The following is a 26,747-nucleotide window of genomic DNA, read 5'->3' as shown; positions in this document are numbered from 1 at the left end:
GAGATTTTTTTTCAGTCACCACCACATTGTGTTGTTATTACTTTGTAATTTTACTCTAATTTTTTTACGATGCTCATCAGGCACTGAACCACAAATGGAACTGAAAGAGTATCTGAACTATCTTCTTTACTCAAAGGGACCTGCAGTGGATTTTATAACTGTTCCATTTTCGCAGTAGCTATCAGAGAGTTTATACAGCAAAGCTGTGTCAACATTTCTATTTCAGTTCCTGGGTTTTTTTAAGGCCAATGGAAACTTGGTGGGTTCAGTTCACAGACGTGAAGGTAACATAATAAAAAGCCAGTAAATATGCCATTTAATCATTGAGATGAAAATAAAGTTAACATATTTGATTTGCTTATCTTGAGTCCTGCTTGCAAGGGAAAAAAAAACCTGTTTAGATGTTCTGAAGAAAAACTTGGAGTCATTACTTCAGAAAGCTTGTGTTGAAATTTTGCCCAAACAAAGACTAAAGGACTAAGCCTTGTAATTGCTTTTCCCCACAGCAGATACAAAGACAGTGCCTGTAGTAGCGATTGCAGAATGCCAGCTGGGTTTTTTAAATAATTGAAATTAGGTGGCCACAGTGCACTTGAATGGGATTCCATTTATTTTAAAAGCTTTGTTGGTCTACAGTTAGCACCATTTATTTTATTTTAAAAACTCCCTTTGACTGTAGTTCGGTCCCTCAGCTGCCCACTGGGATCGGTGCAGCTCGCGTGCTGACAATTGAGTGGCTGATCGGTAGGCGTGATTTTCACTGGGAGGCAGATACTTGCCTCTAAAAGAATTTTAAAATGATAAAGTTGTTAATGAGTCGAAGCTTTTTTGTTTGTCTTATAGATGCGTCCTCCTTTGATTACTTCATCTAACCAATTTAGGATGAAGTACTTTAAAGAAACGTAAAGGAACTCTTTAAGGAACGCAACTAGCACATATTCATGGGTATCATTAACGTGCAATTAGCATCAGTCTGCTTTAGCTGTGCCAGGAAAATACAGGTTATTGTTAGTAGGTTTTTAATACCTAGAAATATAATATTTAGAAGACTTTGTATCATGACAACCAGTTAACTGTTAGGAGATGTTTTGTAGACTAATTAGTGATACTGTTTTCCACAGTACGGTCCTTTCCTGTGTATTAACTTCAGAATTACTCAGTATGTTTGACTGCACAGAGGCAGTTGCTGCTGGTACCATCAAACAGCGTCAAACACACGTGTGCAGTTCCTGTTTTGTTGTTGTTCTGGATGCGAACGGTATTTTTATTAACACTGACCATTAGTTTGAATAACCTGGCTCATGGTTTCTCAGCGCGGTTGCCATCTTTTTACTTTGAATAGCTCTGCTGGAACAAACACAAATCGTTTAATGCCAAGAGGCGAACCAAATGACTGAAATTCTTGATCTCTGTCCATTTTAGAGAACATTATTGTTCACTTTATTGGCAGAAATATGGAGTGGATGACTAGCTGGAAAATATTGATTAAAATAATGTCTTAAGATGATTGTTGTAGATAGTGAAATGGCAGAGGAATTGCTTTGTACAGATGTCTATTCTATGTCCTTCTGAACACTTGATAAAAAATAGACATTTAGGATACTATTATTTAAGTATTCCATTTGAATGAAAACATTAACATTTTTCTTTCCCTAAAATTCTGAGGTTAAATGATCTCCAACACTGCAGACCACATTACAATTAAAGTTATAGATGTATTTGGTGAAGGAGTATGGCTTTGGTGGAACTTTATTTCCATCTTTAAGTGATTAATAAAGTCACTGTCAATTCATGCAATGTCAGAGTGCTTTTAAGCTAACTTGTTATCTTTGGGAATACAAGTCTGTTTGTGATATTAAACAAAGTGTTGGCCAGATAGTCTATAAAATCAGTGCTCCTCTTTTTAATTTTTTTATTTTTAAAAGAATCAGTTGTTGCTGCAAATGCTTTTGGTGTAGGAGGCACAATTGGTAACCTGTAGAGGGAAAAGCAGCAGCAGTCTGAGTGCAAGCTGAATTGAGGTTTAGATCCATTAGCAGAATTATGTAGAGAAACTTCCCTCTTGTCTCCATGACTGAGCAAGCACTAAGAAACTCCTTCTTCCATCCCTCTCTTTGTGATCATCATAATAAAAAAGATTGAATGGAAAACATGAGGAGTTGCTCTTAATAGCTCTTCACATGTAAATATGTGGTTGGCAGAACCTTGCTAAAATAACCTTAGGGCACAGAGCCAGAGTTTCTGTGCAGCTTACGTATGTACATTTTGTAACCATAAGTCAAAGTTAAAACATTAAACCCAACATTTCTATGTGTAATGGAAAGATTTAAAGTATGTCTGCTTTTCTTTCCTCCAGCCTGGGAATTTGAAGAAAGAATGCTTTTCACTGAAAAAAAACCTGAAACAAAAGCTGCTCTATGTTTGGTTTTTTAAGGTTCTGTTAAGCAGCAAAAATAGCTCTTAGGTAGTTACTTCTCCATATGTTGCACCATATAGGAGGAAAAATATACCTGAAGTATTTAGGAAAGAAACTACATTAGTCATGAAGGATGTTGACATCATCTTGTCTTTCCCCAGCGAGATGTCAGGTTTTAACTCGCTTCATTCTTGTTGCACCACCAAGAGTGAGCAGGATGCAGAACCAGCAGCCGTCAGTGTTGGAAGGAAGCTGGTAGGAGCTCTGAGGTTATCTGGGATAAATCCAGATTGTGGTCAAGGTTGTACCCTGTGAAGTCAGCGGGTCTCCACTCTTGGGAAAGCAACTGTTTAGGTGTGGTTATTTCCTGGGTTTAGTGTCATATCTACAACAAATTATTTGGTCATGCACATTTTTATAAGAAAACAGGAGTCATACAAGAAATTAAATATAGGCTACATGTGCAGATTATTTTTTTCTTTTGGCTGCTAAGTGGAAAACAAGAAATTAGTTTGATTAAATTATTAATATTTAATATCAGAATAATTTAATCACTATCACTTTGATTTCCCCACCAAAGACCTAGGTTATATATATCAAATCAGAAGCTGTGTTCCCAGTCAGTTCGGAGGTGCTGATTGAGCTCACAGTGTATGCGGGAAGCTTTGCTGCATTTGCAGAGGTGGTGGATTCCTAGTGAGACATTAAAATGTGGGCTGAGGAGCATTGGAACCAAGTTCTTCTGCAAGAAAGAAGTGGGAATTCTCTCCCAGTGAGTCCAAGTGTTGCTCAGGCAGAGCCGTAGAGCCGAGTACCTGCTGGCTGCTGCAAACACAGGGTAACGCTGCTCAGCTTTCTGAAACCAGGGTTAGTGCTGTTTGATTTGCACGAGATAAATGACCTTTCCACAGAGGGGAAAAGGATGTGTGCTAGTGTTGCTTTTCATAAACACATTGCAGTAAACTGCTGGAAAAGAGGAATTCCTGCTCAGTTTTAGTTTGTGTTGACTTTGTTAGCAGCGCTGCTTTCCCCGGGGTCTGTTTTCTTTCTTCCAGTTCTTGAGGCTTTCTCAGGAACTCAGAACGGCAACTGAACCAAGTAGAGGATCTATCAGAATGGTGCTTCTAGAGGTAAACAGTGTCAGAACAACGAGGGCCCCTTTTTCTAGGCTTGTATTGCACTTTGTTCTGACCTCCTCCTTTTGCCAGTCAGTCATACGGTCAGCACTCTGCTCTCCCCTACATCCTTTCCCATCTCTGTTTTGGCAACATCAGCTGCACTATCGTGTCTCTGGACTCAAGCTTTTCTCTGCTTGCGCATGAGAGAGACAGAGACTGCGAGTGTCTTGTTTTTCTTGGCATTTCATGGCGATTCCATATTCTCCCAAATATGGAGACAAAACCCTCATCCTCCAAAAAAACACCCAACTCTAGCAAGTAGTTTAAAAAAGTATCTAGAATACTTACCTTTGAGACATCTGGATCATGAAAAATATTCTGTAATACCTATTCCCACTCTCACCTGACATGTAACTTCCAAATCTTACTGTGATCCTTAGCACAGGTGTCTCGGAGGAGTAATTGCACTGAAGTGCCTGTTGTCAGTGGAAGACGGTGTAATGTAATTTAAATAGATGCTTTATTTGATTCTGTCACATTTTTCTAGCTGTGCATTGTTCTTATCTGTGTGTATCTCTGTTTATTTATAAATTTTCTGTTAAGGAGGCTAAATTACTCTCCCTAGCAAGAGCCAGGTAAGCACAATAATACACAGAGTGCATCAGGCTTGTGTGGAGCGAAACTTAGAAATGGGGTTGCTTTTCTCAACAGAATTTTGGACGCTACTCAGCAATTCCTTCTTGTTTTTTCCATTTTATCATTATTTTCAGTGTTCTCAGTCTATATACTGTCCTGACATTGAATGCTTGTTCTTACAAGAAAAAATAGTCCGCTATTTACAGGGAGGCAATTTATACGTGTTCCAGTAATGGAAAAGACCATTAAAGTAGGCATACGTTAAATTGTGCTCATTTTAAGGCCTCTTTAGATGCCAGATTGAAGTTTTATTTTAAGGAAGGATTTCCAAGGATCATCCAAATTAAAAAATCTTTATCAGGTAACTACGTGTTTCTTTGAGGGTTGAGAAGAAGACTCAAATGTTATGCTGTTGTTATTGTAATCTGCTGATAAATACTTTAATGTATTGGTGAAATCAAGCTTAATTATCTGCTGCGTTGCTTTTATAGACACACACTGATTTAATTCATTTTTAAGGTTTAATGAAGAAACTAGAAGAGGAGATAAATTTCAATTCATACCTGGTTACTGAGAAAATACCAAGAGAGCTTGAAAGTAAGAAGAATTCAGCATATTTCTTGCAAAAGGTGGTTTCAGAGCCAGCTATGAGTCAATCCGATCTCAGTGTCATTGAAATCAAGGTAAGTCGAGCAAGGTCACACTGGGTTTGTGTTCTGTAGCATAGCCGAAGGTTCTTGTACACGGGAGGTTTCTTATCCTCAAGAAAATATTTCATTCCCAGAGCAACATCCCTTTAATTGTAAAGGAAAAGAAGATGTGTTAATCACTAAATGCAAACTCTCAGAGAAGGTTTTTGTTTGTCTGTTTTTAACAAAACAAAACACAAAGCAAACAATCAAACCAAACCCCAAACCCAACCCTCTCCTTCAAGGTTTTGTTTTTCTCTTTCTCCATGAGGTAACCTTTTAATTTGTTGTATTTTGGAATTAAGTTCTTAATAGATAATAAAAGCATCTACTATACTTGGCTGTTACCGCAGCACGGCCTTAGTGTTCTTTTAAAGTCAGTCTTCTATTATCTCAGCACCTTAAAAAGGAGCTGAATTGCACCAAGCATGCTACTATCCCGCATTTTATAATTCATAAACCAGGAATTTATTCACAGAAGGGAATTCTTATGCTGTCTTCAAATTCAAGCCCGTTTTAGCTTTTGTAAAGGAGTAGAATTTACAGGAGATTTTTTTTTCGGGTGTTGGAGTATTTTTAGTCCTATTGAGCACTTTATTTGAAACACTTGACTCTCAAAGCACACGGGTATTGCTCACAGAGATGTCCGGGTAATGCCCAGCACTAGAACTGCCTTATGTTTTGACTTCATTGGCTTTCAGCACATATTTACACTGCTTGCTTATCAGCACTCATCTCGTTAGCAGAGAATTCAAGGAAGGTTGCTAGGGCTGTGGTTTCCACGGCTGATGAGAGTCCCGGTGTAGCATTAAGCCAGGACTGGAAAAGCTGCGCTCAGCACTCTCAGTTTGGGTTTCCAGATGCAATGGGATCTAAAGCTCCAGCCAGAATGAAGATCAACAGTTTGAGACTTTGGGTAAACAAGTGAATTTTGCAGCAGTACAAAGAAGGTACCATAGAGCTGGAATGTTCACGGTCTGTGACTCTTCCAAGTATTGGTGAAACTTGATGCCACTTAGTCTTTATTTGCTTCCCTTCAAGCTTCTGATAAATGGTTGAGTGAAGAGGAATTTTAGTTAATATTGATAAAATTACACATTGTATGTGGCAACCTCAGTCTTTTTTCTGTCTGTACCAATTTTCTCTCCACGTACACCGCGTTACTTCATTTTCAGGGCCAGCGTCATGCTCCTGCCTTATCATAAAGGCACAGAACTGGAAATCCAAAAACAGCCTCTTCCTGGCCAATGCTTAATGACTCATTGGGTTTTTTGGGTTTGTTTGTCTGCTTTAAAAATGGAACTAGCTGAATTGTGAGTCTGGTTTGCAAAGCATTTAATATTTGGAGAAGACAAAGAAATAAAGCTTCATTTCCTTAGTTTTCTACTCTGTCTTGCAGATAAATGAAGTAAACGCACAGATTAATCAGCTTATTGAGAAAAGAATGATGAAGTATGAGCCAATCGATAGTAAATTTTCCATGTATCGCCAACAGGTAAGAAGGAACAAAATATATTTTAAGCAGAACTGGCTTAAGGAGAGAAGCCAGAGAGTCGTGGTCAGTGGGGTGCAGTCCAGTTGAGGCCTGGATGTAGTGCAGTGCCTCAGGGGACAGTGCTGGGGCCAGTATTATTCAATATATTCATCAATGATTTGGCCGAGGGAATAGAGTGACTGTCAGCAAATTTGCTGATGACACCAAGCTGGGAGGAGTGGCTGACACGCCAGAAGGCTGTGCTGCCATCCAGAGACCTGGACAGGATGGAGAGTTGGGCAGGGAATAACCTAATGAAATATAACAAGGGCAAGTGTAGAGTCTTGTATCTGGGCAGGAACAACCCCAGGTTCCAGACTAAGTTGGGGAATGACCTATTAGAGAGCAGTGTAGGGGAAAGGGACCTGGGGCTCCTGATGAACAGCAGGATGACCAGGAGCCAGCACTGGGCCCTTGTGGCCAGGAAGGCCAATGGTACCTGGAGTGGATTACAAGGGGGGTGGTCAGTAGGTCAGAGAGGTTCTCCTGCCCCTCTGCTCTGCCCTGGTGAGACCACATCTGGAATATTGTGTCCAGTTCTGGGCCCCTCAGTTCCAGCAGGACAGGGAACTGCTGGAGAGAGTCCAGCGCAGGGCAACAAAGATGCTGAAGGGAGTGGAGCATCTCCCGTGTGAGGAAAGGCTGAGGGAGCTGGGGCTCTGGAGCTGGACAGGAGGACACTGAGGGGTGACCTCATTAATGTTTACAGATATATAAAGGAGTGAGTGTCAGGAGGATGGAGCCAGGCTCTTCTCGGTGACAACCAGTGATAGGACAAGGAGAATGGCTTAAAACTGGAACACAAGAGGTTCCACTTAAATATGAGAAGAAACTTCTCAGTAAGGGTGACAGAACACTGGAACAGGCTGCCCAGGGGGGTTGTGGAGTCTCCTTCTCTGCAGACATTCCAATCCGCCTGGACACCTTCCTGTGTAACCTCAGCTGGGTGTTCCTGCTCCATGGGGGGATTGCACTGGATGAGCTTTCCAGGTCCCTTCCAACCCCTGACACTCTGGGATTCTCTGATTCAGAAGCAGTAGAGCAATTTGAGTCATGAGTTGTTTTACATACTGAGTTTTTTTTAATTTATTTAGCGTAAATTGGTAGAAATACATCATGATGGAGGACAAAAAGGAAATAAATGGCTGTTGAGCATATGTGTGTTTAGGGCTGAATCAAACAATTGCTTTCAGGCAGTCGGTGAGTTGGTAGTGAGTGCTGTCTGTAGCTGTTTGGTGCTGCCCTTCTGCTGTATCACTGGAATTCTGGAAAGATGGGTTGGAGGAGCAGTTCTGGTAAAGCTCCAGCTGTGGACGGATTCTGAAATGCAGCCCTGGCTGCGACGCTGCTTTTTGCTGGATCCCTTGCTTCTGTTTGACCCCGCGCTATAACATTTTTCCCATTACATCTATTAAGAAGGTATTCCTTGATTTATTTATTTTTTTAAATTTTTCATCCTGAGGCTATAAAATAGTCTTTCTATAAAATAAGCTCTCTGGTCTAGTCTTAGTAAATTCACAAGTTATAAAAAGGATTTATGAACTCCAAGATTTTCAGAGCTCACACAGAAACGCGAGTGATTTCTTTTCCGGGCAACCTGCGCTGCTGCTAATTTTATTGCCGATGTTCATGATGATGCTTGTGGTGACAGTTTGAAAAATAAAAAGGGCTTAAATAAAAAGTATCAGTGGGAGGAAAAACATTGTGATAAAATCCATGATACGGTTCGATCAGATACGCAATATGAAATGCTCCATTTTGTTTAGTGAGAGATGCTCTTCTTCCCAGAGAAAAGCTCCGTAATGTGCTGGTAACAAACGTCGACTGGCTTGTGGTAGAACTGCGTTCCATGGAGGAACAGGCATTGTTCTGCTAGGGACTGCCTTCTGTTTCACAAAATAACATATACATTGTACCACAAGTTGTCACTGCAGAGATCTCATGAAGCAAAGAGCTGAGATACCACCCCAGCAGGATTCTAGATGGAATTTTAGAAATAAAGCCGATCCTTTTAGCCTAGTCAGAGTATATTTTGCTTTGTTTTTTCTTAATTTTTCCCTTGCACATGAAGAAACCAACTATCCCTCCAAGTTCATGCACATGCATCTAAATAAACGTGTTATTTTAAAGTATTTTTTAATAGTGTAGTTTGGCAAGATAAAACTGTTTGGGTTTTTTTTCCCCCCTGAGCTAATGTGTACTCATGTTCCCAAAGCTGCTTCTGGTCAGATGTTAGGTACCCTTTGATATTCTGCCTTGTATAAAATATTATCTTTTAAATGCTCTATTTCCTAGACTCAAAAAAGAGAGAATAATCTGTAATCCACACTATTTCTGCGCTGTATTGCTTTATTCATCGTCTCGTAGCTATTTGCCAAGATTTAGTGGCTCAGCTCTGCTGTTAGTGTAACATATTTCTGTAGGTTGGAGTAGGTTGGAGTTATAAAAATCTGTATTATGACATTTGTGAAATCTTGGATAACTTTGCAGTTAAGCCATGTTGGTGTGTCTTACATATGCGCATAAGAGACTAAGAAGAAATGGAGCAGCTAAAATGCCTCCCTTTTTTTCAATGAAAATGGAAAAATGCAGTGAAGAAATGTAAAATGTATCAATGTGGATCTGGAAGAAAAGGGTATACGTGAAATTTCAGCTGTACTGAAGAAATTTGGGGGTCTGCAATCAGCTTCAGTGAGGTTGTTGTTTAAACCACTGTATATATCGTGCAACTGATGCTTTTTTCTGCAAAGTGATGCGCTCACCTTTCCTAATGTCCATCAGTTTCTGACAGTTAAAACGTGGTGCAACGACTGAAACGTACTGGATTACATTTTACTAATTGTTAAACAAGGCAATTTTAATTTCACTTCTCCGTATGCATTTGTAATTATTGTGCAGGCGTCTATAATTGCCCGGAAGAAGGAAGCCAAGGCAGAAGAGCTTCAGGCCGCCCGGGAGGAGTTGTCCGGCACGGAGCAGCAGATGCTGCACAAGACCAGCCAGGCCCATGAGCTGGAAGGCTCCGAAGTTCTGAAGGGGGAAGAGGTAACGCAGGGGAACGGGGGCGTCCGGAACAGGGAATTCCTACAAGATTAATCCAGTTTTGGTAACTCACCATTTCCTTTTAACTTCACGTGACAATAACCAATTCTTCAGCGTCTTATCCATTTGTATAGTATGTCGTCAAACTATACGGCCTCAGCTTTGCAACAGATTGGCCTCTGCGCACGTGTCATCAAATTCCAAAAATTTAACGTATTTGAAGCCTTTTTAAAACAATGTGCAAATAATACAATGCTCTCCAGTGCTTTCCAATATTTATACGGCAGCAGTGCTTCATTTGTAGCTATTTTCAAATTATTAATTGCAATTATTCACATTGTACTTAATAGATTGCAGGGTATATGAGGACTTAATTTTGGGCTGCCTTGAAGTTCCAGACTCAGAGTCAAAACAATGTCAATATAATCACAATGGTATGATGGTAAATAATTAACTATAAAAGTCAACAAGACTAATGAAGGGATTAGGAGTTCAAGTGATAAGTCATGTAGATTATTTGATGTATAATAAAAATCTGCGTTATTATCCATTCTCTATATGATATATGATCATGAAGCATAATACCAGCAATCATTAGCAATGCAGTTAGTCCTGTCATATTTATTACCTGCAAAAGCTTTTACTTAAAAATAAGTGTTCCCAGACCCTCCTGAAGTTGATCTGCAGCACAGACATTGAGTAGCACGATCAGCAGAGTTGTATTTGCAGCTGAAATTCTCAAAGCTGCTGCTGCTTCAGAAGTTTGCGAAGAACAAGGCTGCTGCAGCTGGGCCGTGGTTTGTCAGCAAAATGAATTGACTTTTTGTAAGGCAGTGATTTTTCTCAGTTTAGAAGAAGCTTGCTAAGTGTATTTACAGGCGGAATCACTAAAGCAAAGAATATTTTAGCTGCATCATTCTCGGACTTAATGTATCTTTTCATTCTCTCATGTATTGTCTTTGCTTGCGCTGCCATCATTTCTCAAAAGTAACACTCTTCGCTTGCCTTTTCTTTGTTTCGGTGCTTTTTTTATGCACTGCTCGATGCAGGGAACGCCTGTGGTGGAAGGACCTCCCTTCCTGATGCCACGGGACATGCCTGCTCCACAAAAATCACTGCTCTTTAGAGGGGTTTTAGAGACTGAATCAAGTACGGAGTGTGTCTGTGTACACATAGCACAAGGGCTTCCTGTGTAATATGGAATCCACGCGTACTTCACTTGAGCCTTCTTGCCATTCTCCCCTTCCGTAAATCAAGATGAAAGCTACAGGTGGAGGCGATGGCACAGGGGCTTTGAAGAATTAAGATGTTGATATGCTATACACATTCCATAGGTGTTCCATAAGTAACAATACTAAGGAGACCACTGCGTTAGATTCTCTCCACTACAAGGTTTTCAACCCCAGTGGGTATGTTGCTAAAATCTTGGACAGCTTTTTAAGTAAAAATAAAACCAGAAAGCAGACAATCTGTGTTTCAAGACATGTGAGATGTTTAATTATTCAATGAGAATGCATTACCAAGACAGCAACATATGTTTTACATTATCTGTAAATGCACTGTAAGGTAAGGAAGAATTAATGTTGTGCCTGTTCTTGAGGGGGACAACATACTCTGATCCAGAGGAATTCAAGGAGAGCAGGGTAGGAGGGAAACACGGTTACAGAACCTTGTAAGAGGATTAATAATGAAAAATTTAAGTTAATTGTCTTACACAAGGAAGAGGCTCAGGACAGGAAAAAGACAAGACCTGTTTTGAGCAGAACCTGCATTCCATTTGTTAAAATATGTTCCACTTTTGACTTTTAAAATCTTTTCAAGTCTTTATTTTGAGGAGCGAAGAATAAATCATAGAATCATAGAACACCAGGCTGGAAGGGACTTCAAGGATCATCTGGAAATGACTGAGCACTTTGCACAAAACCATCAGCTTAAAATAAGAAACGTTTGTCTTTTCCTAAGAAGCATTTGCTGTTTTATAAAATAGCGTCTGCATGTTGGCCCAAGGAAACCAGTGTCATACAGTCTGTGTCCTGCTCTTGGCTGTTACTTTATTACATATACTGTAGTGGTGCTTGCAAGCACCAGTGTAAAGCGGTAAAAAGAGCGTCTCTTATGGCTAAAAACTAGGAAAGGATTTGAATTCTTGATAGTTTTGATAGCTGCTTTTTCAAAGGTCGCAGTTTCCTCATCCTATCATGCAGATAGTGGTATTTAATTCTTTCTGCTGTCAAAAAATGCTGCATAGAACCTCGGTACTATCGTCTTGATATCTCCTGAAAGCACATTGCAAACACCTGTTACAGAACTGGCGCTGCCTCCGGCTGGGCTGTGAGAAGGCAGGACCGGGAGGTGAGACAAGTTGGCAGGGAAGAGGTGATGAAGCACAAGTGAAGTGAACAGGTTCTCTCTCATCAGGAAAAGTCTCGATTCATCACTCCCCAGACAACCTTTTGCTAGAGACTTGTTTCTGATATGTTATGCTTTTCAACTTGTATTTTCTGGTTCAGTGCTCTTGCTCCAGCTCTGAGCCGACACCGGAGGCAATCTCGGTTCATGTGGCGGTGAGTCGCTGTTACACGTGTTCGGTGGAGACAGACAGAGGTTGTATGCTCAACCTTCACTTTGCACTATGTCAACCAAGAGCTTCCTTATGCTTTCTTGTTGCAGTCACACACATTTCCCATTGAGTTCCTCCATTGTCAAAAAGGAAGAAAGAGATGTTCTTAACAAATCACTTTGCTGTCTGAAGTTTAAGATGGGCTTTTAATCCTGCCGTGTTTAACCCGTCTAAATACTGCAGTTAAAGAATTTTCTCCTATACCCAGTATTTCTCATATTCTCTTGGGCTCGCTTTGCTGCATCCTCTTTCATCATAGCACTTGGAAGACCTGGCCATTGACGAATTAGTGCCTTCCTACCCCGTACCAGGATTTGGAGCTCCAGTTGAGGTCATCTTAGCACTTCACCAAGAGGTCAATCCTGGCTTATGTTTTTAGGTGCTAGCATTTTGTTTTCTTCTCTAATCATAAAAAAGAATGTTAAAGCATTCCGCTGGGTTTGAGAGGTTGCATGGCTCGATAGAAGAAACAGCAGGGAATAAGCAATTCATTTATCAGACACACAAAAAAGTAGGAATAAATTGTCTGCTTCGGGGATTATGAAATCTTTTTAAGTACTTCAAACAAAGTACAATGAGCATGGGGCAATCTTGGCAGGCTCCAAGCTGCAGCTGTCAGATCCTGAAAATTAGGGAATCAAATGTTGACACTTAGAAGGCTAGATGGTTCAATTACAAGTGATCCTAGGTAAAGCTGGGATATTTTTAGCTCTTTACACAACGCATTGTACTTTGCAGAGTTCAGCATAGGGCCCCAAGAACCCAGACTTCCCCAAGGTATCAGAATAGAACAGTATCATCGCTGTGCTTAGCTGCAGCGTTGAAATGAATATGGTTTTGAGAAAGCGCCACAGAAAGCCCTATTGGCTTCTCAACAGATATGCGAGGTTTGCATATTCATTTACATAAGGAGTTTAATTATTTTCATACAAGTGCTCGTCCTTGCCTACCTGCCCCCTGCTAAAGTAATATTAAAAGACGTTTCGATTTGCAAACAGGGGAAATAGTCAGTCTTGGCCCACTGATCTTGTCACTGTTGGGTCCATCTGAATCCACCAGGAACAGTTTTCCACGTCCAGACTAAGTGGAGGGATTTTTAAGAGAGTGTTTGTAAGGGAACTCACAACCTGAGCATTAAACGCTTTAAGCTGAGACGCAGGGTATATTATGCCATCTGTTTGCCGTCTCTCTCTTAACTTTTCAGGGGGTACAGTTACATTCCTGTCTATCAAAGGCTCCTTACGCATGAAAATAGGAGAGTAGCTGGTAGTCAAGTTGGGAGAACAAAAGTGGCAAATCTGTTGGATTCTTGCAGAAGCCAGAAGCTTTTTGCTGTAAGAAGGTACTCACCATTTATGCCAAATGTATGCGGTGATTCAGGCAGATCTGAACTGAACCGACTGCGCTTGCAGCACCCACTGGCATGAATAAACCATCTGATTTATTGATCTGTGCATTTCCAGTGATAACAAAACGGGTTTTCATTATAAAGATTCTGATTGATCCAAATTATTAGTAATGGTTACTTTAATATGTCTTTCCTGACCAGAAGCAAGCACGGCTAGAAGAGACATTCTAATTAATGCTAATGAAGAATTTTCCTGATTGATGTGTCCAATGAGCAGCCTGTAGGATATTTTCATTTTAATAGATTGGGGTAATACTGCTTGTATATTTTAGAAGTTTGTCCTTCTACGTATGAGTTATTAATTGTATCCAGCAGTGGCTGTCCTCGCCTCAATTTAGAGTGGTTTAGCAAAAAATACTGGGAATATGTCATGATCACAAACTTTTCCTAATGGAATTTTAAGACTTTGGACAGTCTGTGTCCTGTTAATTGGTCTGGATAGAGAATTAAAACATCTGTTCCTCAATTCTTAATAAAAATAGAGATAGTCAGCTAAGATTTTCTGCAATTATTGTGCTTATGCAAAACTTTTTATTAACAGAACTGTTTATTTGGAACTCGTTTAGATTATGCATTTCCAAATATTTTTTTTTTACAATTAATACTTTATTTTCCGTAGTACTTTAGCATGAAGAATATTTTTATCACTATAACACAAATTGATACAGTGATCCAGCAAATGCTATTTTAAAAGCTTTGACTCTGAAGTGAGGGATTAATGTGGGATTTGTTCTTCTCTGAAAACAAGCTTAGCCATTTTCTCCTTTAATGATAATCTAGGAGTAAGAACCTTGTGAAGGCTTCACATGGCACAAATGTTAGTTTTAAGGAGGTGAAATGATGGCTTTATGGTGAAAGCATAAGACTAAGCCTTAGAGGAGCTGGGCTTTGATCCCAGTTCAGCAAAGCACTGAAGCGTGTGGTCAACACACGTTCTCCAGACAGGGGTCTGGTCCTGGAGAAGCCATTTCAGTAGCTGTGGTTCAGTTCTATGACATTTTGAATTGTCGTAATACTTAATTATTCCACAAAAGTGCAGTCAAACTCAATCTGGTGATAGCAATCGCTTTCACATTGTTATAAGTGGAGAAGCATAAAGTACTGGTGGTGTTGGATTATTATTACAGAACATAATACAGGAAATCTGCTCAGGGATGCTATTGGAGATACCTGCGTTATATGAGAGATCCAAGTCCTGTTTTCATTCACTCTATTTCACGCTCGTTATGTGACAGTCACCCATAAAAATAGCCAAGTGCAAAAGCACCATCTTTCTTTGCCTCCATTGGCACAGTTTTTATATCTCAGGGGGCTCTGCCTTGGCCAGCAAACACAGGTCTCCGGGCTTGGTTACTTAAACCACTCACTCGGTGCCAGCATTTGGTTCTTGTCCAGTCATTTAATCTTTGAAGCTTAAATAACTATTTGTGTGAAGCTGCTTGAGAAAGGAGCGCTCGGCAGCGCCCGCGGGCCGGGATGGTCCGTTCCGCCGCCGCAGGAGTGACGGAGGTCGAGCCGCTGCGTGTCCGTCCGGGGGACCCGGTCTATGGGAAAATGCTGCTGCTCACAAATGGATTCCTTTTGCTTAGTTCACTTTAATGTGAAACAGTTCAACAATGTTATTCTTTGGTGAACTATGCAAATTATTTAGAAGACCTTTTGCCGCAGTAAAATACGATGCTTTATAGCATCTTGAGGGCTTGATTTTTCATCTACATACAGATGCGAGCATAAGATGTATAAAGCTTCACAAGTAAGGCACATACAAATGAAAGCACGTACAAGAAGCTTATTTATTAATGTTATTATAATTTTTGCAAACCTACCAAATGATTCTCAGCTTTTAGGCTGAAGAAACCTGATTTTGCCGTAAGATCCCTACATGCTGCTGATTTAAGTGGAGCCATATCTAATAACTCTGGCTCTGAATTTGGCCCTGGATCTCCAGACACCTTCAGTTAGTGGGGTTGTAAGGGACTAATCTGTGCTACGTTTGCAGTAGATGAAGTCATTTGAAAATTCTGATTGATTTTTCACAGGTATTTTCAGTTTGGTACCATTGTTTATATCTTGTTTTACCTGGTTTGCTGCAATAAAAGCTCTGCGAAAGGTTAAGTTTGCTTTTAAAAAGCCAGAGATTACAATGATCAACAGCCATCCATCTGCTAAAAGAATAGGTTCCACTTGTCAATGCGAGCAACTTGGAGTTCATTTGGGATGAAATTTTTATTCTATAGTCCTAACTTAGTCAACTATTAATAGAACATTGGTGGAATCGGTTCTTTAATCAAGATCCTTTGACTTCCATTGTAAAATACATTATGCTTTGGATATTGAATATGCAAATACTCCACCTCCCACTCGAGCTATTTTCAAGATCTTAAAAGTAGTTATAGAAGTGAAGAGAAGAATAATTTGCTTTTCATCTCGGGATAAACTGACAGAAAATTGTTCGGATTTGAGAGCAGTATGTGGTCACATACAAAGTAAGTTTCATCGTTTGCATCATTCTTTACTATATTCCACTGGTCAAATGTAATATCTCCGGAATCATTCCATCAAGACAGACAGCTCTGTTCCCCTTAAAGATGGTATTTATACTTTTATAATCTCTGAAAATCCCAGAAAACTTTGTATTGTTTAAGCCATGAGGTCTTTTGTATTAACTAAGAGGATATACTTGAATTTGCTATGAAAAAGAATTAATTCTGGTAAGACTATCTGAAGTGTGCCAATGATCCAACGCAGAGCGTTGGACTGGAGGGCAGTGGCTCTGCAGCGCTGTGGTCGGTGTCCTTGTCTGTCCTTGTCCTAGGTAGCGGCACAATGTAAAACCGTGTTCCAAAGCCACACAGAGGCCAATCTGCATAGAGCACATTGAGTAATTTGTGGGTTTGTTCTTTCACCAAAAACGTTTATAGCTTTTGGCTTTAAAAATAGTTCTGGAGCATAGCAAGAGAGAAGCAGCTTTGGCCTAGATATTGCTCAGGATGGCAGATGAACAGGGTTGATTTCATTTTGGGCATCTTGCCCAGGACGCTTTTTATAGAACATACAGTTACTCTGGGGGTTCTTAGGCTGTGGTCACATTGGGGTTTTGGATTTATTCTTTAGAAGGGAGAGGCATCATTTTCCAAAAAGAAAAATCCATGTGAATTTCAAACTCTAAAGGTCTTTTCGGGTTGAGTTTTCAACTTGTCTGGGTGGTAGCGGGACTCGGGTTTCCCCCTCGGGGCTGCCTGGTTCGTGTTCGCTGCACACGCTGGTCCCCTCCTCAGCAAGGAACGCTCCGAAGCCCGTTCTTACATCATTAACTCTAATAAATTGGGTTTGCTTTCCATCTCTGGATCTGGAGACATTTTTGAGCTGTGACTGGCATTTGCCTTTTAGCTCCCATGTAAAATATGAGAGCAAAGCGTGTTTAACAGATGGAAAACAATAAGGTGAAGAAAAATATTACATGTTTGTTTCAACACCTGATATTTCATGTGTGTTGCAAATTGAGCACACACAGATTCAGATGTAAATTAGCTAAGGCTGTTGATCCGTAAGGATATGCATTATTTTACTTAGTCTTTAATAAAAAATAGACATTTTCCATTACTTTAGGTTTTGAGTGAAGTACATATTGCATTTCTCTGCTTCTATGCAAGGACTCTCGTATTTTCCTGTTTTTAAATACTGAGCCAGTGATACCATTTAGGTCTGCAAGAGTCAAGGAAAGAGAGCAACATCTTTGAACTACTGAGAAACAGCATTTTTTAAAAAGAGACTCTTTCTCATGCCCTCTTGCAATTTTTCTGTACTTTCTTATCATGTTTCTTGGGCTGCAGAGCTCTGGGGCTACACACTGCTGACCTGCTGCTCTGGTACAAGTGCAAATGACTATTACATTAACTTTTTCATTATCCGTGATTCTCACAGCATTTTGCAAAGAGTAATTACTTTTGCAACTGTCAAACGGTGGTGAGCAGAACCGGTGATCTCACTGTTACAAATGGGCGAGCTGGGACAGAAAGCAATAGAGCTGCTTCTCTCGATGTCGCTCGGTGAACAAATGCAGAGCTGAAAATAAATAGACCCTGGGAATCCTGAATTCCAATCCTCTGTTCTAAACACTTCATCTTCGATATGCAGTCCAAATGCGATAATTACATTTTATATAGCAACAGTCTGTGATAAGGCCTTTATTTTGCTTTAAGTTAAATGATATTTCTGTTCTCTCTCTTTCCAGTTGAAACACTATGTTAATAAGCTCCGGAGCAAGAACACATTTTATAAAAAGAAGCGCCTGGAAATAGCAGAAATTACGGCTGAGTACGGGATCCTCCAGAGGACAGAAGAGCTTCTCAAACAGCGCCACGAGGCCATTCAGCAGCAGTTGGTAAAACAAGCGCTCGCGGCTCCCACAGCCCATCGCCCTTCCCTGATACCAGCTCTGTAATGCGATGGGTGTTGTTTTGTTATATTCTAACGGGTATCACCCTCAGCTCTCCCGCTGTCATTAGCAAAAGAGTCATTAGGGTATAACATTTATTTTTGCCCGTGACTATGCGGAGCTGCTGTACTTTATGTTCAGCATCTGTTTCTTACAGGCTGTCACGACTGTCGTGCGGTTTCTTTTTAGACTGAGGGGCTTGACCCTGCTTTTTAAAGTCAATGGTAAATCTTCGCTAACTCCAGTTAGAGCGAGGCTGGATTCTTAAATTAGTTTTTGGTATTGGCATGCATAGTAAGGGCTTTGAAAATTATCGACGGCAACCAGGCTTCAAGTTACTGCTGCAAAATATATAGGAAAAGTACTCCAAAAAAAAAGAGCAGGCAGGAAGGAAACATTCTAACCCCAGAATATTTAGAAACACATGTGTTTCACAATAAGTGAAAAATGTAAAACTGGCCGAATGCTTTTTCTAAGCCAGAAGAGCAGAAGGATTTCTGTCATGCACAACTGTAAGCATTCAGGGAACATGCACACATCCCAAATGCAAAGAATCTCCCTTTTTAGTTCACAAAAAGCTACTGCTGTGGTATTTTGTCCCAATATATATTTTGGTTTTATTTACCTTATATCTGTTTTGTTATATGTACATATTTTGCATTTTTAAACATAAAAAGTATTTACCTTATGAAAATGGAAAGTGTGAAAATACGTGAGACAGACTTTGGAACGACCCTCACGTGGATGCAGTGGCCGATGTCGTGCTGTTTCCATAGGACGTTCATTGTTGAATTCAAAATAAAACCAGAACTGCTACCTGGGTGCGAAGAAGCACTAGGAGCGGAGCTTTTTTTCGTGATTGCTACTCCGCCAGAAGGGAGGTGTGTGCATGTGTCTTTTCACTGGTGAAGTGTTTATTTGCATCAGGATAACAAACGTACTCCAGTCATCTCCCGGGAAAATCACAACAGAGACAAAGCGCTGCAAGTTTTTCTGTGAAGTGGCTACACATTGTCAGCAGTATATTCCCATTCAAGTCTGAGCTTTTCTAAACTACCTCGTAGTGAAACTGCACAGCTTTGACTTTATCACTTTCTTAGCGCCAGCTGAGTAGTGCACACTGTTTCCTCGTAGAATCGAATACACATTTTCTAGCCCTGAGCGTAACACGCTGTCACAGACGCTGCTCCCGGAGGCTGCAAAACGCTCCTGCCGTGGCAGCACAAGCTATTAGGAGAGAGACATCCTTTCTTAAACATATGGTTGTGGAAGGTTTTTGAGGATAATGGAGTTCATAGATATACAGCGCTTTTAGGAATGGATGTTTTGCTTTTTAACAAGTTGCGGGTGCGTTAATCAACACTTGGCTTTCAAATTACAGAAAATCTCCTCCTTACATAATGAGCAAGCGTTGCTAAAGATCATTACATCAACAGATAATTAAATGTAACGTTTATGTAATGTAATGCTACAGTTTGGTAAGATGGTATGAGTATTCCTATAGTGAATACAAGACTTATTTAGTTTTGCTTGACAGTTCGGATTAAGCACCTGGATTTTCCATATTCTCAGAGCCTGACCTAAAGCCACTTTATTTTGTGGAAACTTCCCGTCCAGTCCATTGGGCTCTGTCTGACCAGATAGTGTATTCACAGAAAGTTGGTATTATCCCACTATCCAGGCACTAGATAAACAACTAGTTGTTATAGCAGCTAGAGTATTAATCAATTGTAAAATAAATTGATTGCAGGACTTACCTTTTTGACTTTCTTACAATATTTTGGCTTATGAAGGAGTTTGCTGTTACTTGATTATTGGACTCACATGCAGCATTTATTTTTTGTGTCTACAGCAAGCTATCGAAGACAAGAAAGGTATTTCTGGATACAGTTACACCCAAGAGGAGCTGGAAAGGGTATCTGCAGTGAAGAGTGAAATGGATGAGATGAAAGGCCGGACACTCGATGACATGTCTGAAATGGTGATTTTTCTCTTACACTACTCTATTTCCTCAAGTTGACTCTTTGGTTCCTCAGCATATAATGACTGCAAAATGCTGTGAGCATATACTTAACATGCCTTCTTCTCTTTCTTTTCACATTCCTAATTATATAGATGTACTATTAGTATCACAGCGTTAACATATATTGTTTTGTCCCTCTATCAGGTAAAAAAACTGAATGCTCTGGTGGCAGAGAAGAAGGCAAGCCTAGCTCCCGTTATCAAAGAACTGAGACAGTTGCGTCAAATGTGCCAGGTTAGTGGAAACATTTCTCTCACTCTATGTAAATAAAGTCAGAACCACAAATCAGTCTAATTTACAGATCTCTGTAGTGCTGTACAAGGGCATAATCAACTCTGAAAGAAAGCTGGAAATAGCAGAATGGGTCAGCACTGATTTGCGACAGGCCCCATGTAAAAGAATGAATTCTCAAAAGCTGATAGTGCAGGCAGAAAATCAGGCTGAAAATCTTATCCTTTAAACAACTCCTACACCAGGGGAAAATGTAAAAATCACGGTTCAAAACCATAGTTTCCAAATTGATTTCAAAGCTTTTTCTGCATTTCAGCACTAATGATCTCAACTATTGCTCTTCTTTTTAAAGGGATTGCAAATAATATCTCATCCAAGGAGTTGAATACATTGATCTAAGTCCTACATTGGTCTATAGAAAGGACAGATTTATCTATTTGTTTTCAAAATTTTATAGAGAGCTGAAAAAAAATGTGATTCAGGTTCACAGCTGCTCTAGGTTGGCTCATTGTCACAGAAGTAAATAGAGCTACTTGTTCATCAACCCAATATCCAGAAAAGTTACTTTTAATGGTTCTATTAAAAGTGTCAGCAAATGAAATCCAGCTAAAGCTTTTGTTATGCACAACTAGAAAGCTGACTTTTCCTAGGTAGCAAGTATTCCCTGTTTCAATAATTATTTTTGCTTTCTTCTGGCAAATGCTGCCCTATTAAACTAACACGTTAAAGCTCTGGATATGGCTGTGAGGAGGAACTTTGGGTGCTGGGTTGTGGGGGCTTCCCTATAACAAAACCCATGTGTCCAGAGGGGTGTGAGGGTTGTGTGAGTGTCTGCGGGTGTCCCAGAGCTGACGCTGATGGGTGAGACCGACAAGGACACGGTCGGCCTGAATGTCACGTGTCAGTCCATTGAATAGTTCATTTACGTACCCTTTTGCCCTTTTTACATAAGGAATTAACTCAAGAACGTGATGAAAAAAAAATCCAATACGACAGCTGTGCAGCGGGGTTAGAGAGCAACCGCTCCACACTGGAACAGGTAAGCTGGCGGCTCGTTCGCGCGCATTAATAAACATCGCGCAACACGTTATTCACTGGGGTACAATATTTTCCCTGCCCTCTGGATACAGAAAAGTGCAAATCCACTGCAGGTGGAAATATGTCGATGGTGATTCACAGCTCTGCAAATCATACCTGAAGCTGCGGTGCACCTGTGTTCGGAATAGCGCCAAATGAACTCGGTGGCACATCAGTCCTTCCACAAACACCCAGCTCGGAGTAGCAAGAATATCGTAAAACAAGATGCGTCTGCCAGAAATCCTGCTGACCTAGATAGCATCTGTTAGGAAAGAATTTGACCATAAAATAAGGCTTAATTTATCAAGACAAATCTTTACGTGCGCTAGCAGATGCATTAAATTAGCAACCAATCCAATGGATAATTAATGCACTGAAATTGATGGCAAGGACGCTTCATTAAATGTGACTGTCTTGTGCTCTGGCATACCACAGTTTTTTAAAAATACAACTATATAGGTATAGCTGAGACCTTGTGTTTATGTAGCTTATGCATTACTTGAACTATAGCACTTCTAGGAAGGGAGGTACTTAAACCAGCGCAATCCTTTAAGGTAAGGACAGACATACCAATGTTAATATGTTTATATGAATCTGCTTTATCTCACTAAATCAGCTCCTGTCATTTTTTTCTGGAATTGATTTTTCAAGGGCTTGCCCACACAAGGGATCTATTTCAAAATAAAAAGGCGTACATTTAAAGCGTGGGTGGATATATAGATAATTATTTTCCTGCACTAAAAGTACCTTTGTATCGCTTAATCCAGGCAAAAGGAAAGAATCCACAGATGAACCTATGAAGCAGACCTTCCATAAGAGCTATTTTACAGTAGCAATCAAGGCTTTTTTCTTGGCAGACAAATCTTAGTCATTTTCTAACACAAGATAACAATCACATCCACTGATTAAGCTGGACGTGACTTCAGCAAACTCTTGCAGTTGAACCGTAGAATTCAGTTTTCCAGCTGATGGTCTGAAAAATCACCCAGTGACCGAGCTTTGGAGCTGACAGCTGCTGTGCAACCAGACACCAATTACATTTGGGTTATTAGGGGTTTTGGTATGGAGCATTTAGAGATGGGACTACCCACCACATCCATACTCCTTAACATAATTTTTGCTTGCTAATTACCATGCTATTAGCAGGTCTGTAGCTTCTAACATACGTTTTGCAGATGCGTTCCAGGAAATGCTTGTTCACAACTGTATTTAGCACTTAAGATGTGCTTAGGAACAAGAGTCTTGGCAGCACTTGTGAAGTGTCTGTTACAAGTCAGTCATATTAATAAACACCAATTAACAATCATTTCGCATCCCAGTGACTGAAGCTGTGAACCTAAAACAATCAATTGTCTTTCACTTTAAAAGAGACTTCTGTAAAGCCCGAAGTTTATAAATATTTAAGAAATTATCAATTCAGTATTATGGCTGTTTCTGGTGGTTTATATCGCAACACAGGGCATCTCTTGGGGACTTTCAGTTACGATGTCCTTTGAAATGTTGTTCTTTACTACAGGAAGTGAAAGGACTTCTTGAGGAGTGTGTTCAGGAAGAAAGCAACTACCGTTACATTAACTGCATGAAAAGGGTAAGATCACAAGAGGGACCAGATTGTTCATTGTGAAAAGAAATAGCAATTATATATTTTTTTTAAATGACGTATTTCTTTACAGAATCTAGAAATACAGCTGGAGCGTGCTAAAGAAGAAATGAAGACATACGTCTCCCCAGACCCACAGAAGAGACGAAAGGCAATTCGGTGCGTATGTTAACGTGTTTCCTTTGAAGGATATTCATCAGATAGGGTTGAAGTTAGGAATTTTCTCACTGGCATTTGAACTGGAGGAGTTCACCTGATAAATTTAGAAACACTATAATGATCTAAAAATAAGCATCTTGAATTCCAGTATATACTGCTGCAAACCTACGAGTTCTCTCAGACATACCAACAGATTTTCCCTCCCTGCTGGAGATTATGGGCCCCAGAGAGCGGTTTTAACTTGCAGCCCTTGTTGGCACAGGCTCAGAGAAGCTGCACGTCGGCTCGGTCCTGCAGGAGCTGGGGCTCTACCAGACATTGCGCCTCTGCCAAGTGTCCCCTGAGTCCGAGAGCAACCAGGTGCTGCCCTTGGCTTCTGGCCGTTTCTCTCCAATCTACTGTTCTTCCAGGTCCAGGAGCTGCCACCGTCACTGGTACAGGGCTGGAGGACTGCATCTGCTCATCCTAAATGGATTTGGGGTTACTCCTATCTGCAGTTCTTACTGGAGGTGGAATGATACTGTTCTGCACCGTCACACTAACCTGCATCTTTACACTCACTTTAATTTACTCCAGTTGCTGCATCCTCTGAGATTTTTCAGGTCCCCCAGCCTTTGCCTGGTAGGGAGAGCAGCACAAAAGGTTGTGAATTGAGCTGATGGTGTTGTTTTCCATTTTCAATTACGCAGTCCTGCCAAAGATTGAAATGAGAACGAGATATTTCTGAGCCTGAGATATTTTGGATTAATTATCTGTGCTAAGGGGTCTAAATGTTACCATGTCATATAGAGTGGAGGCTAAGAAGCCTCTTATTCCATCTCACAAAATAATGGAAGGTTGTAGGAAATGAAAGATTTATCTAATGCAAGACGATGAAACAGCAAAATTAAGCAGAAGGATAAAAAGAGAAGCAGCTGTGAGAAAAATCTTAGTGATGATGTGAATATTCATCAGGATGAAAGGCAAGACAGCTCCGCCAAGCAGCTGAGAGGAAACGCGGGTCCGACAGCCGGCACTGCCCATTTATGGCCTCGCGGGGAAGGGGAGGGTCTGCGTTTATTCACAGATGCGAAGCAAAAAATGCTCCAGCTGAAATGCTTGTGAAATGAAGATCCACAGTGTGAGCAGTCACACAGACAAACCATGCGAGCCAAACCCTGGAATGAAGCGTGAGTCCAGCCATGTCATTCCAGGTATGGTGAGGAGAATGTGAGCGCAGCGGTACCGCGCTGCCCGCTGTCCCCGTTTCACTTGCTAACTGTGGGCACACAGGGAAATTCTCCTCCCACAGTGACCACACACATTTCTGACCTTCTGTAAGAGGTCGCAGACCCATCGCATTTAAATGAATTACAACAAAGTTCAACATAGAGATCTTTGCATAATATAAAGTAAGATGATACGTTTTTTTCTAGACATCCTTTTAGAATGTGAATGTATTTTTCAGCAGACTCTGGAATGTAAACGGAGTAAAAATGAACCATAAATAGAACAGTGCTTTCCTAACAACATATTGAACAAAAAAATGTCTTAATTCTAACCCTCCTTATTGAACATAAACTGTCTGTTCTGTGAAGTCACTTCTTAGGAATGTGAAAAGTTAATTTTCTTCCCTATAAATAGAAAGTTGTGGGATTTTTAATGAAGTTATTAAGTTGCATTCTTTCCAGTCATCATTATAAATAGTAAAGAAAAACTTACTAGGAAGGACATCTAATCTCCTGATGATTACGTTCAAAACTACTTTAAAAAGTATTCTCTTGAGGCCAAATGTGTGTGAACATACGCTGTGTGCCAGTGGAAATCAGGAGTTTGAGCGTGGCTTACCATCTCTATTTGGTGAGGGCTGTGATCAGCAGTGCAGCACTTGGAGCAGCCTCAGCTTCGTTGTGGCCACAACTGTCCGAGAGGGAGAGACCAGAAAATGATCCGGTTTCGTTCCTGGCCCGGCCGCTCTGTGCGGACGTGGCCGGCAGGACCCGAGGCCCAAGGGCTCCAGTTGGAAGCCTGTAGAATATAGAAGAAGTGGAAGGAAGATAAGAAACATGATGTGTTGGTTCTACATGGCTGCTTGAGCAAACCCTCACGCTCTAGTATCATGAAGGCTGATATTACTTTCTGGAAATTTGGGGTTCTCTGTGTAAAGGTCTTCTACTCTGAGCAATTTGGAAAGTCCTTTAGATAACCCGGGTTATTTTGTACTCCGCCAGCAAACTCTCAACCTCTAAGCATACGTGTTACAGACAGAAGATAATAATTGAATTTTTTTCAAGTGAATCAGTGAAGATTTTAAAATAAGTCCGTAGTAATGAATCTGAATTGTGCTGTTATGGTTTGCAGATTATATTGTCAGGTTTCATTTATCAAGTTTGCATATGTCAGAAAGTGATCCAGCCACTTGTTACAGACAAAGGTGTACAGGCAAGATTTTTACTAATGAATGTCAACAGTTATGCTTCTAAGCCTATATTTAGGCACCTCAATGTGACGGCTGTTTTCTGAAAGTGAGGAACACACAGCAGTTCCATTGCAGTCGCTGCATTTGTCAAACGCTTCATTCCTGTATTGTCCCACTCATTGTAACGCTACATTTGCAGCAATGAAGGGCCGCGGATTTGTAAACTCTGGCAAATGAGGTCACTGTGGCCAACCTCAAAACGTCACCAGGATAAATGCATTATTAAAAAGGGATCTAGTATGTCTTATCTTAAAAGATCTTGATGTCTTCAAGCTGGAAGATGCTGTAATCGTGCCTGCTTCTACAATGAGAGAGATCTTATCCACTGTCACTTCTCCCAGCTGAGAGAATTGGAGAGAACTGAGCTTTGCTGTCAAGGGATGTGTTGTGCAATGACAAAAACATTTCTTCATGCTTCCACTTCTGTCTCATTTATGAACCTCCTAATACTTCTATAGCTGTGTTTGCATCATTATTCTGTTATACTACATAGAACCAAAAAAACCAGTAATAAAAGTATTTTGTATTTCCTTTAGCGAACAGTATACACGGATGATCCTCGAACAAGAAAACCTTGGGAAGGTAAGAATGAAGTTTTTACCTTGTAAAAACATTGTACAGTTTGTATTTTTGTGGGGCTTATTACCAAAGGCTGTGATTAGTCTTTTATAAAAAGCATATTGCAGCCTACAAAGAAAATTCCATTACTGCTGGCATTGGTAACTAATACCCTGAGAAGAGATCATGCTTGCTCTTCAGGGCTTGATTTCCTGCGGAGTAACCATGAGCCGCCTGTAAAAGATAGTCAACCAGCTTAACGTGACAGCACATTCCCCGAAAACCATTTGGAGAAGAGAGTGAAACACGGGCGTAACAAACTGTGCCAGCTCACATTTTATATTGTATATAAAGCAACCTGTTGAAGACAATAAATTTGGAGCCTGTCAGCCTTCGCACTGTAATGAAAGGCCAGGGGATCAGCAGCGCAGCGGTGTTAAACAAAAGCGCTTGTCCATTTTTAATCTTGTATGAAGCTCAGATCAGCATGGACAAGGTTAGGTTTACCAATTCACACTCTTTCTTGTATTAGTTTCCTTTTCATGAGTGAGTCTGTGAGTGATTTTTACAGGTTTGGGTTGCCACTGTTAATAATCAGTAGCAGGTTTCATGGTAAAACATTAATTTCATGTTTATAATATCATATGAATCAACTGCAGGTTGCAACTTGATAGTGCAAGAGCTCTGCATGGAAACGAACTCAGATTTTTAGCATAACTTCTCGAATAGATAACGCTATT

General features: G+C 40.4%; 1 protein-coding gene across 1 annotated transcript in view; it reads left to right on the top strand.

Moving 5' to 3' along the window:
* Positions 1 to 26,747, top strand: part of IFT81 (intraflagellar transport 81) — a gene marked incomplete at its 5' end in the record, with an annotated part of 35,176 nt that overhangs the window by 7,827 nt on the left and 602 nt on the right. Inside the window, 10 exons of the mRNA XM_080355328.1 lie at positions 4,690 to 4,853; positions 6,259 to 6,354; positions 9,292 to 9,438; positions 17,698 to 17,847; positions 19,754 to 19,882; positions 20,069 to 20,158; positions 21,108 to 21,194; positions 22,749 to 22,820; positions 22,906 to 22,991; positions 25,986 to 26,031. Coding sequence (XP_080211454.1) covers positions 4,690 to 4,853; positions 6,259 to 6,354; positions 9,292 to 9,438; positions 17,698 to 17,847; positions 19,754 to 19,882; positions 20,069 to 20,158; positions 21,108 to 21,194; positions 22,749 to 22,820; positions 22,906 to 22,991; positions 25,986 to 26,031 — 1,067 coding nt within the window. The remainder of the gene's footprint in view (positions 1 to 4,689; positions 4,854 to 6,258; positions 6,355 to 9,291; positions 9,439 to 17,697; positions 17,848 to 19,753; positions 19,883 to 20,068; positions 20,159 to 21,107; positions 21,195 to 22,748; positions 22,821 to 22,905; positions 22,992 to 25,985; positions 26,032 to 26,747) is intronic.

Source organism: Nesoenas mayeri (genome assembly GCF_963082525.1).
Source record: "Nesoenas mayeri genome assembly, chromosome: 17".
NCBI classification, from domain to species: Eukaryota; Metazoa; Chordata; class Aves; order Columbiformes; family Columbidae; genus Nesoenas; species Nesoenas mayeri.
Note: the sequence above shows the minus strand (reverse complement) of the source record. Positions and strands in the feature narration are given on the sequence as shown.